The sequence below is a fragment of the Gadus chalcogrammus genome, chromosome 1 (assembly GCF_026213295.1).
Source record: "Gadus chalcogrammus isolate NIFS_2021 chromosome 1, NIFS_Gcha_1.0, whole genome shotgun sequence".
NCBI lineage: Eukaryota > Metazoa > Chordata > Actinopteri > Gadiformes > Gadidae > Gadus > Gadus chalcogrammus.
The window spans coordinates 4,012,545-4,025,149 of NC_079412.1; the positions used below are offsets into that span (position 1 = coordinate 4,012,545).

Consider the following 12,605-nt stretch of genomic DNA (forward strand, 5'->3'; position numbering starts at 1 on the left):
TCTAGTGTCATGGTACATCTTCTTAAATACTGGGTACGAAGCAGTTTGTTTCCATGGTATTACCAGGTTCTTACCATATAATTTATAATAGATATATTCCATTATCCATGCAGTCAACACAAACATGTACCATGTACGTTCTGCGACATTACCAAGTAAAACACGACAATTTACCCAGTAAGTAAGCTGAAATTGTACTGTAAAAGGAAGCCTCGTTTGTTTCCATGGTATTACCAGGTTCTTACCATATAATTTATAATAGATACATTCCATTGTCCATGCAGTCAACACAAACTTGTACCATGTACGTTCTGCGACGTTACCAAGTAAAACACGACAATTTACCCAGTAATTAAGCTGAAACTGTACTGTAAAAGGAAGCCTCGTTTGTTTCCATGGTATTACCAGGTTCTTACCATATAATTTATAATAGATACATTCCATTGTCCATGCAGTCAACACAAACTTGTACCATGTACGTTCTGCGACGTTACCAAGTAAAACACGACAATTAAATATATTACAAATATAAAGTAAAAACAAGTGTTATCGCTATCTATCATAATACAGATAGCGATCCGCTATCTGTATTATGTTATTTCGTCGTTTGGAAACATGTTTTCTGCATCGCGTCGTCTGTTGCCGTGCAGGTTGTCAGGTTGTCAGGATGTAAACAAACGATGACGTAGGCCGGTACAATTTTCTCCCCCGGTACAATTTTAACGTGACACCGCCGCCGCTACCGGAGGCTTGGATCAGCTGGGGAATCAGTTTTGAATATGCACACCTTTTTGAATCTGGATTCAGTGGATAAAACAAAGGAATTTATGGACTACCTTCACATCATTGGAGTATCTAAAAGGATTTCAAGTTTAGGGGGAAATAACCAACAGTGGGCGGCAGTAATACGCCATAGCTGCGTCAAGTCTGCCTAAATAAACGAAGAAGAAGAAGAAGAGCGGAAGTTGACTGACGTCATTTTGAAAAGGGCACATCGTTTCCAGGGAAACCGGAGTTCCTACCAACCTCCCATGTTTGCTTTTCCTAGTTGTGGTGCATATTAAGGTAACAAACGCTTATTTATTCTCTTAATGGGATAACCTATATTTAAACGTAGGTTTTATATATTTAAAGCCAGTAAAGAATACTGCCGAGGTAAGTCCACATCGTTAGTTGTTAACGTCAAACTGAAGACAGTGACGGGTTTCAGCGGCCGCGTCAACACATCTAGGGCCATGAACATAGAGAAGTGTGATCACGATTGATGACCGTCCTACAGTTTTGCAAGTTATGTGTCTGCCACTCAATCGCATCCTCTAATCATGAACGATGACCCTGCTGCAGTGTGACAGAGGCATGTCTGCTGCTACAGTGAGAAAGACGCCTGTCTGCTGCTGCAATGAGACAGACGCATGTCTGCTGCTGCAGTGAATGAATTAATACTTTATTCCAGACTCAAAGTTCCATCTAAAAAATGTTCTTACATTGATGGCACACGACCTCAAGTTATACGTTTATTCTGGTTTTATAGATTATCTTTTGGTACAATGTAGACGATGCAAATAAAGGGCAATATTTCAGCTTCCAACAGATTGTGTGAGCATAAGTAACAGATTCTTATCTAATCAAACCAAGTTTTTCCATGTAGTTTGTGGATAATATTATATTCAGTCGTCAGCTTATTTCAGGATACAGATTTTTGACCTTTGGTGTCATCGTCTGACATTGCTTTCCAAAAAGCTTTGCAGTATTTATTGCATACAAAACTATTGAAACCAAGATCGGACCAACAGTGAGCAATAAATGTGAACTTAAATTCAACATTGCCAAACAGATTAAAGTTGTGTATTACACTTCAACTGTGTAACATATTTTCTAATTTACAGGATTCTTTGTAATGGCAAGCCACTGGACCCCTTCTTCTGTTGGTCGGCCAGCGAGCCGTGGAGGTTCTCAGATATCGAGTGCCTTGAGACCCCTCTCTGCGATCAGGCCTCCTCCAACATCTAGCAGAGCTGCCACTGGGGTATGTAAGATAATACTAGGGAAGGTTATTTTACAGCACCATCGTTTTCTGCAGCATCTGCCACATGATTTACGTAAACAATGGGTTAACGCATTAATCAAGCAGATGCGTCTTGAAAGAGATGCTGCTAGCCAAGAGATTATAATTACTAGTATAATTTTCCTCAAACCTCACACCTATATTTGGGGACTACAGATGAAAAATATTTTTTTAACCAAATCTGGTGCATTTATATGTCCGATACAATGGCCATGTTGATTAATGCACACTGTCCCTTTTTAAATAGATAAAATAAATGTGTCGTCACCGTCTAGCTCCACTCAGATTCAACGTTTTCATAACTGGACTTCACTTTACTCCAGTTAAAAACTAAAACACATTAAGTCAGTTTGATTGAGGTGTATGGGGTCAGAACAGTCTCATTAATAATGAAAGCACAGAGAAGGATTCACAAATGTGTTTTGTGATTTATATATAAATTACTCTCTAAATTACTCCAATGCACACACAAATGGATATCGGTATGTATAATTGTAAAATTTATCCATAAACAAAAATAAGTTTCACAAACACATTTCTGATCCACACACAAATGTACCTTGTTTTAAATAAATGTAATATAAATCCATAAATAATATGAATTAAAAAAATATTAGCAATTTTCATCAAAATGTATTTGGATGTTGTTACATTTATATACAAACTGTTAAACTTGAATTTACAAGACGCTTTTCATTTGTGAACTTGTTTGGATTTGTGTGTGAACTGGACTGTATTTATATGTGGATTTTTGAGACTCTCCTGACGTCGCTAGATTCACAAATGCATTTTTTTCAACAAGGAACTCTCTGTAGCCAATCAGATGCCTCCCTCGTTTTCAGCCAATCAAATGACTGCAGTGACTGGGTTTTTACATTGTGGTGCCGTTTACTACTTTAACGGCACCGACAAACCCAAAACCCAGTCGAAACTAGATGGGAAAAGTGTGTAGCTAAACCTGACTCAGCTTTTACTTCTTTGCCACCACGATTGTTATGTACGATCATTAAAAAAAAACATGTTATTTCCCATAGACATTTGACAGAGGGAACCGGGAGGCTCGGAGGCTGGACTCACTGCATGCATTTGTGAATCTGGACCAATTAATTTTGGTCTTGGAGGTCCTGATCGTTTTAATGCCTATTTGTCTGAATTGGATCGTTGACTAAAAGGAACTTCTTTTGCGAAACGCAACGGTATTGCACACCTTAACAGCCATGTTGAAATTAGCAGGTGACTTGATCGAAGATATCCCTTCGCGCTCTTTGCTCAGTTACGTATGACGCAAGCACGTTAGGGCGAGTCCCAAATCCCCATTGAAAATGCATTGAAGGCTCATTTTCCGAAAAAGAAAAGTTTTAACATGACAGTGAATGGGAGAATGCTTGGGCGATTTTCCACGTCAATGAATTCGTCCTGAGAGGCAGGACCATTTGAAACTGACAATTCTGATTGGACAATGAGAGATAATATGTCTAGAACACTGAAAACTATTTTTGCTTTGATAGAATTTGTTAGAAAATAAATCCTCTTTCTCCCAGTTGGTAGTGCGTCGCTCAAATCGCCTCTATACACCTTCCGCCCCTGTTTTTAACAGGTAACTTCACTTGAATGAATGATTGTTTAAATAGCATTGCTCATTATGAGGCTGTTTTAAATTTGTTTGGACTATACATGTGAACAATACATAGGACACTGCTTTTTCAACACTTTTTTTTTGTTTCTTGGACTTGTCCCTTACAAATAAACAAATACATTTATTTTTATAAATAATGAGTCCATGAAGAATTGGGTGCTTCAATCAAGTTTATTTATTGATAGATTTTGACAGTATTTTGGATTCTTCATTTGATAAAATGGGATATGCATAACCTACAACATCACATTGCTACCACCTTCATTGATGATATTAGCGTCTTTTTAATTTGAACATGACTGTGTAAATAATTTTCCATTACTGCACTGTGTTAACCTGACCCTGCCTTGTTCTTTTACCCACTCAACAATGCATTACCCACCCTTGTATCTCATAGAAATTGAAACCTTTTCAAACACTTCACCATCAGGCTACTAGCTAAATCTGCAAAATATTAATTATAATATATACAGTAGCCAAAAATCCTGTGATAGACACTGCCTGTTATATATGTTTATGTTATAAAATAACCTGGCCAAAGATAGTCTGCTTCAAAGTTGATTTTAACGGGATGTGTTAATCTTTTGTATTCAGATGGTTCCCAGTACAGCGAGCCGTCCTGGCACAAGGGGAAGCCGGCCGGTTGCCATCCCTGGAGTGCTGTCAGCCCACATACAAGTGACTGAAAGACCTGTAACCCAGCAGGGGCTCAGTGGGATGACCACAGGCATCAAAGGTGAGCTTGAAGTATTAAAAGCTGTGTTATCTATAAATGTTAAATAAGTCATGTTGTGTGATTCACCTCTTAGCCTGTCTTCTTATAGACCGTAATGTTTTCTGTCTTCGGATTTCCTTCTATTTGTCTTTCAGGACCACAGAGACAGATCTTGGATAAGTCCTACTACCTTGGACAACTAAGGTAAGAAATATGAACATTTTTCTTCTAAAATGGATTCAAACCTGATGTTGTATTATACACGATAATGTACGATTAATATCTAGTGGTTGAGTCCAAGACCAATAAGAATGATTACAAAGCCGGGGCTGGGTGATTCTGTTCTTTAAAGGGGACATATTATGAAAATAACACTATTCCTGGGATTTTTTTGTTCAATCTGGACTTCAGAGAGTCAAAGCCAAAGTTCATTACCCCAATTCTTCTCAACCACGGCCGAGATAACCCCCACTACGAGTCTTTATACTTGTTGTGGAAGTACCAGAGACGTCAGACGAAGTCTTTATGATTCATAATATCATCCGAGGCGCACATAGCTTTTGGCGGTGATATTAGATATTATCTTATATAGGAGCCGATATATAATATTATACATTATAATTATTGGGTGTCAAGCAGCGTAGCTGCGAGACAATTGGGTGCCAAGCAGCAAAGCTGCGAAACAACCTATTGTTTTCGTATGAATTCCTATTATTATTATTTTACCTCCATGGGAGTCTATGGCAGCCCATTGAACGCCTTGGTGAAAAGTTGTGTATTTGGCACACTGGTTCAGGACAGTACCATTAGCCCTTGAAGCAAATTTGAGGGCGCTAGCTCATCAGCTCTAGCGCCACCAACAGGTCAAAGTTGGACATGCATTCATGTTTATAATTTTCGACCCATTCATCCAATATTCACAAACAAGGTATCATTGGATTCCTTGATCCAAGCCGAGTTCAACGCACTCTATGTTGTCGATTTGCGCCATGATGGATTTTCCGCCAGTAAATAGCCTAAAAAACATTCAAAATGCATCTCCTATCACAAATTTTGTCCAATCATGTCGAAACGTCGAAAGATTTTTCAAATTCAAAACTGTTTGGCCGCTACAGCCAATCAATTCGACCGCAAAGTCGCCAAACAGGAATTAAGCCAATATCTCAGCAGGCCTTTGACATATCATTGACCATTGACTTCTTGGGGGTGCTTTAATTAATGAAGATGTCTTTTAACTCCTCTCTCTTCACATGCGTATATTTCAAACTTATTTTCAATGTCTGGTGATACTGTCAGACCGCCCCATATAGCTAATTAAATATTTCCCATGGCAACATCAAAAATTGGCCGCCATGTTGAAAGTTGTCAATATCAATATTACATATTCACAGGCCCCATATTAGGTCCAATCATCATTAAACTTGCCATATAGGATCTTCAGACCAAGCTGAACAAATGTGCCAAACAGCTTTTTCTAATTCAAAACCGTTTGGCTGTGACAGCCAATCAAACTTGACGGCAAAGCCGCCAAACAGAAAGTAAGCCTGTTCTCAGCAACTAACATATCATAGCCAAACTTGCTACATAGACTCATGACATCTTTCTGGGGATACCCAAACAATTTGGTGACTTTTGACCTCAGGGGGACGTCAAACAATGACTTTATTTACCAATTCGCCCACTTACCGTATAAACTGCAATTCTTACTGGATTAGATGCTTCATGAACCACCTAAAGAACGGATTCTTGTTAACATTGTGTCTCTGTTAGGGATATTGTTCAGAATATCCCTATGTATTTGTGTCATTTGTTCTGTCGGGCAGACCATAATGTGCCCTTACCACTAGGTAGGGTCATTTTTCCAATTTGTAAACATTTCCGAGTACTCGCATAATGCTGTAGTTCATTCCACCGGCTGTCGTTATTACCGATTACCGAGACGGTCGTCATGTAGCCACCTAGCCGATAACGTCCGTCCAGCAGAATGAGTTTATCGAGCGCATTCTGCTTGACACCCACATTGCTGCTCGCAGCTATATTTATTATTATTATTATTATGGTATAATATTATGTAGTATTACATAGATATATACATTGGGACAGTTTTGATCGCATTTGCTGTTAAAATATATAACGTGCGAAGATAAATACAAGTCCAAATACGACCTGACAGATGTACATTGAACACATACAGAAAGCGCCCAACCCGGCGGATGCTGACAGACAGCTCACAACAAGCCAAACATAACCACGGCGGGTGTGCTCTCTCTCTTACTCTCGCACGCCCGTACACAATCACTCCAACTTATCCAACTCCAAGGCTAGGCTGCTTCACTAAGACCACAACTAAACACAAGGCCTTCATAACCATGCAGTATGCCGAAGCCGGAAAGGACACACGCACAGTCGCACACACTCATCTTATGCAAAACAATCCGTTTTAAAATCAACATTCAGTCACTGCAAAGATTTAAAGACTAGCCTCTTACCATAAGTTGGAATGGACCCAAAGTATGTGATGGATACAATCTGGTTTAGCTTTCGCTTGCTATCCGTTTTTAGTAGGACATCTCAACCTTACGTCTTTCTTGTGTTAGGCGCACGTGGCTAATTTGCATTCGTGCACAGGATTGGCTGGCTCCGCAAGGCAAATAATAGAACATATCCATCCATCCATCCATCCATCCATCCATCCATCCATCCATCCATCCATCCATCCATCCGTCCATCCGTCCATCCGTCCATCCGTCTATCCGTCTATCCATCTATCCATCTATCCATCTGTCCAGTTTTAATGTGATGTATTTTGTGTATGTCCAGTCAGACTTGTTGTCTTCCTTTTTCTGTGTGGTCTTGTGGGCTATACTGTGTGAGCCGAATCAACTAAATGAATTCCCGAAGATTTGTGTAGTTTGGTATTAATAAAGACTTGACTAGGCTATCTATCTATCTATGCTATTAGTCAACAATAATTCGCCGAAGGCGAAGTGAATACTGGGTAATAGCCCCCGAGACCGAAGGTTTATTTGTTGTTATTAGCGGATATTTTGCGATGAAAACAATATTGAGTTTGAGGTGTCAATCATGGGATACATGGGGCCCAATAGATATTGCCCCGAGATAGCGAACCAATCAAGTTGCGCCATCTCGTGAGGTTCATGTGTAGCATATACTAACTATATATAATATCTATGTATTTATCTATGTGTCTGTATAATCTGCTGAACACTCCCTTACTAGTCTCTCTACTCTCAAGGGTCTCAATGCGGCTTTGGTCCGTGTCTCCCCAACGTGACGTCGTGCAATGCATTCTGGGGGAAATGGGAATCAATAGCAAACCGCTAAAATAGTACCTACTTTTTCGTATTACAGTCCATTTTGTCATACCTAACAACATTAAATACAATAAACAACAGTTTAAATCTTTATTTCCAACAAGCAAACTGCACAAATTCATTGGAAAATAAACCCTGCAACACGGCCTTTAACCCCTAGTGGTTAAACACCTTAAATTGGCTGGTCTACGACCAATCCAAGAAGTCTATGTTTTGTAAATATTGCCTCGAGGCAGGGGAAAGGACATCTGGGAAGTATTAAGTAATTATTATTAAGTAAGTATTTTTTTTTGACTGCTATCAAAATTATTTTTTTGCTTGCTAGCACCAGTGCTACCATTTTATAAAGTAAGCGTACAGCCCTGGATATATAGCTCCGGGGGTCCGCAAACGGAGCCGAAAATGTTTTTTTCCCCTCTGTTTTCCCCTCTGTTTTCCTTGGCAGCGTTTCAGGAATTTCTCCGTAAAGATGGACTCATTGCAAATACGCGTCTAGATGTAGATACGCTGTAGTACATATTCGAGCCCTATATGTGGCGCTGGTTCTCCATCAAAAAGAAGAAGACGAGGCAGAGCATGTGTATCAAGCTTGCACGCTATATACAAACATACAGTCGAGGAGGAGAAGGCAGTTGTAGATTGGGCAGAAAATACTTTTTAATGTACAGTTAGTAATTAAATGTACCAAGGGGCTGTATTTAAAGGGAAAAAAATATTACAAATCAAACAAAACTAATTAGGCAGCAATCTAATGTTGCCCACCTGATCGGATGTCAATGAAGTCTTTGTTTGCGTATCTGGGGTCCACACGAATCCTAACATGAAAACGCAGGTGGACATTTTCTCTTTTTCTCCCCGGGACTTGGTTTCAAAAATTTGCTTTTTTAGCGAACACGCCGTGTCCGTCTGGACGGTCGGCCCAAACGCACAAGACTTTTGTGATTTTACGTCAAAATAATTTCCGTGCGGACAAGGGGCACCACAGTCTAGCTGACCATCATTCCTATACTATTTTCCTGGGCTTGATGACAGAGGGCCTGGGGCGCAAACCAGGAATGCAGTTTGCAAAATAAAACTCATTCATGTGAGTGGGTGAAGCTTTCAGAATGGGATTTTAACAGTTGTATTCCTATAGTGGCCGGTCTACACCGTGTTGATTTGAAACATTTACAGAGTTTGTTTTTCCAATTTACTGCTGGTCGATCCAATCCGTGAGTTTTGTGATCCGTTGCACCCCTAATGCCAAATAAATGGGCACTGATCCTTGCCTCCAGCGACATGATTGGTTGAAACAAATAGGAAGCATAAGAAAGTGAAATGACCCATTCAACCAGAATTCAGGTCGTATGCCTTAAAGATCTCCTCTTATACTACTTTTCTGGTCATCATTTCTTATTAATGACTCTTATAGAGCAACCTGACACGAATCACAGCACAAAAAACGATGTAGATTTTCAGGGAACTCTTCCTCATCTGGGCGATTTCAGCATACTCTGTCAACACTTCCTTTGTCCTTCTCCGCCCCCTCGCCCCCCTCCTGCCAACCCCACTCCGTTGTGATTTGTTACCTTCCGGAAGAGCATGTTGCAGCATTACCATACATGGAAAATCCGGATTGTTCTACGTAGATAAATCCCGGAAATTTGAACAAGTGAATCTCGCCCGGCGTCCCTAGTGTTTAGCGTTCTGCACAGCTACCCTAGTCGGTCAGCAGGGAATACGTCTAAATGCATGTACGTCATTATTTGACACTTTAGTATGGTTAAACATGACTATAAATCATTATAACAACGTTTATAGGTCATAAAAGTCGTAAAAGCATAATAGGTGCTCTTTAAGAATTTAGTTATTAATCAAAGGGCGTGACTGAGCCTATGCTTATACCAACTTTTGATTGAAGGAATAACAAAATGGGCCACCAGATCAAAAAATAATAATTCCACCTTTTTCTTTGCCTACCTGAGATTAATATGCACATACCTTCTTCACCATCCTTCTGAGAAAATGTGGGTTAATTTAGTAAAGTAGTATATGAAGTAAGGAAAAATTACTTTTCTGACTATTGCTTATTTTTATGGATTTAAGGACCCCACTGTATGAGATCATTAAAATGTTGTCTTATTTTCATAATATTGTTTGAGTTTTCTTCATTACCTTTGAAGGATAAAGACAACAATTTTAACTTTTTAAAAAAAAATTTGACATGTTTTAAAGTGATGCCTCTGTGCCTTACTTCTTGTAGGAGTAAAATCAATGAGTTGACAACAGAGACCAGCAAATTGCACAAAGAAATTGACAACTTTAACCAGGAGAACTCTGTCTACCTGTCCTATGAGAAAAGGTAAGTGTTGTTTATTAAAATCAATAAACAAGTGTGAGTGTTCTTTATGTTTTATTTCCAAGCTTTGGTTCAACCTGTACTATGTAACTGCTTTATTTACATGTCTGGCCCCTCTGGCAAGTCCAGTTACTGGAGTTGTGACTACTAATAAAGTTCAAAATGTCTGATGCTCCTAAATGACTCAAGGCTAAGGGCCCCTTTGTCAGAGAAATTACACAAGCCTCCATCTATTCTTAATGAATTGGCCATAAAGTCAAACTTTGCACTGATAAAGTCAACGAGCCCGTTGTCAGAGAGAGATCCCACCCAGTTGTCTTTTTTCCTGTACAGGATAATCACTGCGAGATGCAGAGAGAAGCTTTTATTTTGATAATTGTTACCAGTTTGTTTGCAAAACAAAATATCTCATGAAAATTTCATTTGTTCTTTTTGTGACGGTATACCGTCCATTTAATTTAACACTGTCTCGAAGCGTAATCAACGTGTGTTCGACATCAGTGTCAGATGGTCAAAATCAGTTCTCAATTACCATCCTTGCATTATTTTGGGGGAGGTGGTGAAATCTGACTATTACCTTGTTGTTGTCTTTTGTTGAATCTAGAGCTGAAGGACTTGCTGGAGAGATCAGGGATTTACAAGGCCAGCTCGCTGACTATAACATGGTAAATCTCCCAAGTTGTCATTTTACATTTAAATGGTTATTAAGATAGAGCTGTCAATCAAAATGGTAAATGTCTAATATGGCCAATGCCGATTCTCAAAAAATAGCAATCAAACATGATTATGAATGGTGGTTTGACAGCAGAGCTCTGGTTAGTCAGTGCTATTGAACCAACAATTCTCAATAATAATAATCTTTCAATTGAGAGCAAGTCCATTTATCCGCCACTTATTTGTTTGTTCCATCCCTCTAGCTCGTTGACAAGCTTAACACCAACACTGACATGGAAGAAGTGATAAATGACCACAACATTGTGAGTACTGCAATGAGGTTTTTATCTACCCAATCAGTATTACTATTGTATATATACATTCAATGAATTGGTCGCACATGATTATTATAGTTTTATCAATTGTTTCAAATATTTCTCCCTCACACAAACACAAATGACCTCACTGCATAGATCTAATTTTTGGTAACATTGTGACAGCTGATACTTTTTTTATCATGACCATGTCTTGTCCATTTGGAGAAACTGATTTGACGGATTCTAATGCTTCCATTTTTCCCAAGCTTAAAGTGAGAAATGACCGAGAAGCTGAGAGTATGGATGTAATATTCACTGAGAGACGAGAGTAAGTATGGAGTCACCTTCTAGCTTAGCTTAGCTTAGCTTAGCTTAGCTTAGTGTGTGTGTGTGTGTGTGTGTGTGTGTGTGTGTGTGTGTGTGTGTGTGTGTGTGTGTGTGTGTGTGTGTGTGTGTGTGTGTGTGTGTGTGTGTGTGTGTGTGTGTGTGTGTGTGCAACCTGTGTGGAACAGCGAAGCTGCTTGGCCCCTATTGTTTCTGTAACGTTATTTTTTTCCCTCAAATTCTGTAAAAGTCATACTGCAGCCTATACTGTAAGTCGAAAACTCTTGACATTTTCAGGTATGGTTACCAATAACCCCCTCTAGCCATAAACCCAAATTTGTGGTACTGCACCCAAAGGTGGCGCTATTGTAAAAAAATCACGAATTAGGCTTATCTCTCCTCACCAGATTGACCTGGACTCAAAATTCTTCCAGAATATTAATCTCTAGAATCAGACACATTTATAAAACCTGGGTCTTATGCCCTAAAAATGTATACTTTTCCCGCAATTTCATATTAGAGCTAAACATGATAAAAAGATTCACAGGCTACAAAAATAATCAAAAATTCACCAAAATCGCCACATAAAATCTTTAGACCATGCCTCACAAACATCATCAAACAGAATTTGTTTTACTGTATTTTCCGCACTATAAGGCGAACCGGAGTATAAGCCGCAGCCGATAAATTGAATGATGTGTACATAGATAAGCCGCACTGGACTATAAACCGTGGGTGTTTTAATATTTAATTACCATATGCAAGGTTTCGGGCACAGAGCGGATTGTCGGGAAAGAGATGGCTGCTTGAGGAAGCTCCCATTTATTAACATTTCAACAAACAATTTGCATATTTGCATAACGTATTCAAGTGTTACCATTTAGTACAATAGTAGCTACGGAACATATACTGTGCTGTGTAAATGGTACTGTATCACATAGCGTATCAGACACACAAACTTTTCAACTTTCAAACTTAAACGGTGCGCTCCCAGTGCACATACCGGCAGTGATCTACACAGCAGTGGTTTTCAATCAGTGGTCCTTGAGGGAGTGCATAGGGGTTCCCCAGCAAAATTACTTACCGTAATAGCGTCACAAACATTTAACCACTTAACATTGGCTATTTTGGAAAAATCTTGAAAAAGTGTGAACATCTTTGAACATTTATCTACGTTATAGCCTACAGTAGTACCATAACAAGAAACAAAGCTTACAGCGC

At 39.2% G+C, this 12,605-nt stretch overlaps 1 protein-coding gene across 1 annotated transcript in view; it reads left to right on the top strand.

The window, feature by feature from the left end:
* Positions 1-914: 914 nt before the first annotated feature.
* The window catches only part of ift74 (intraflagellar transport 74), a 60,757-nt gene continuing 49,066 nt past the window's right edge, over positions 915-12,605 (top strand). Inside the window, exons 1-8 of the mRNA XM_056611159.1 lie at positions 915-1,065; positions 1,887-2,026; positions 4,296-4,437; positions 4,572-4,620; positions 9,994-10,092; positions 10,694-10,754; positions 11,007-11,066; positions 11,327-11,388. Coding sequence (XP_056467134.1) covers positions 1,898-2,026; positions 4,296-4,437; positions 4,572-4,620; positions 9,994-10,092; positions 10,694-10,754; positions 11,007-11,066; positions 11,327-11,388 — 602 coding nt within the window. The 5' untranslated portion in view covers positions 915-1,065; positions 1,887-1,897. The remainder of the gene's footprint in view (positions 1,066-1,886; positions 2,027-4,295; positions 4,438-4,571; positions 4,621-9,993; positions 10,093-10,693; positions 10,755-11,006; positions 11,067-11,326; positions 11,389-12,605) is intronic.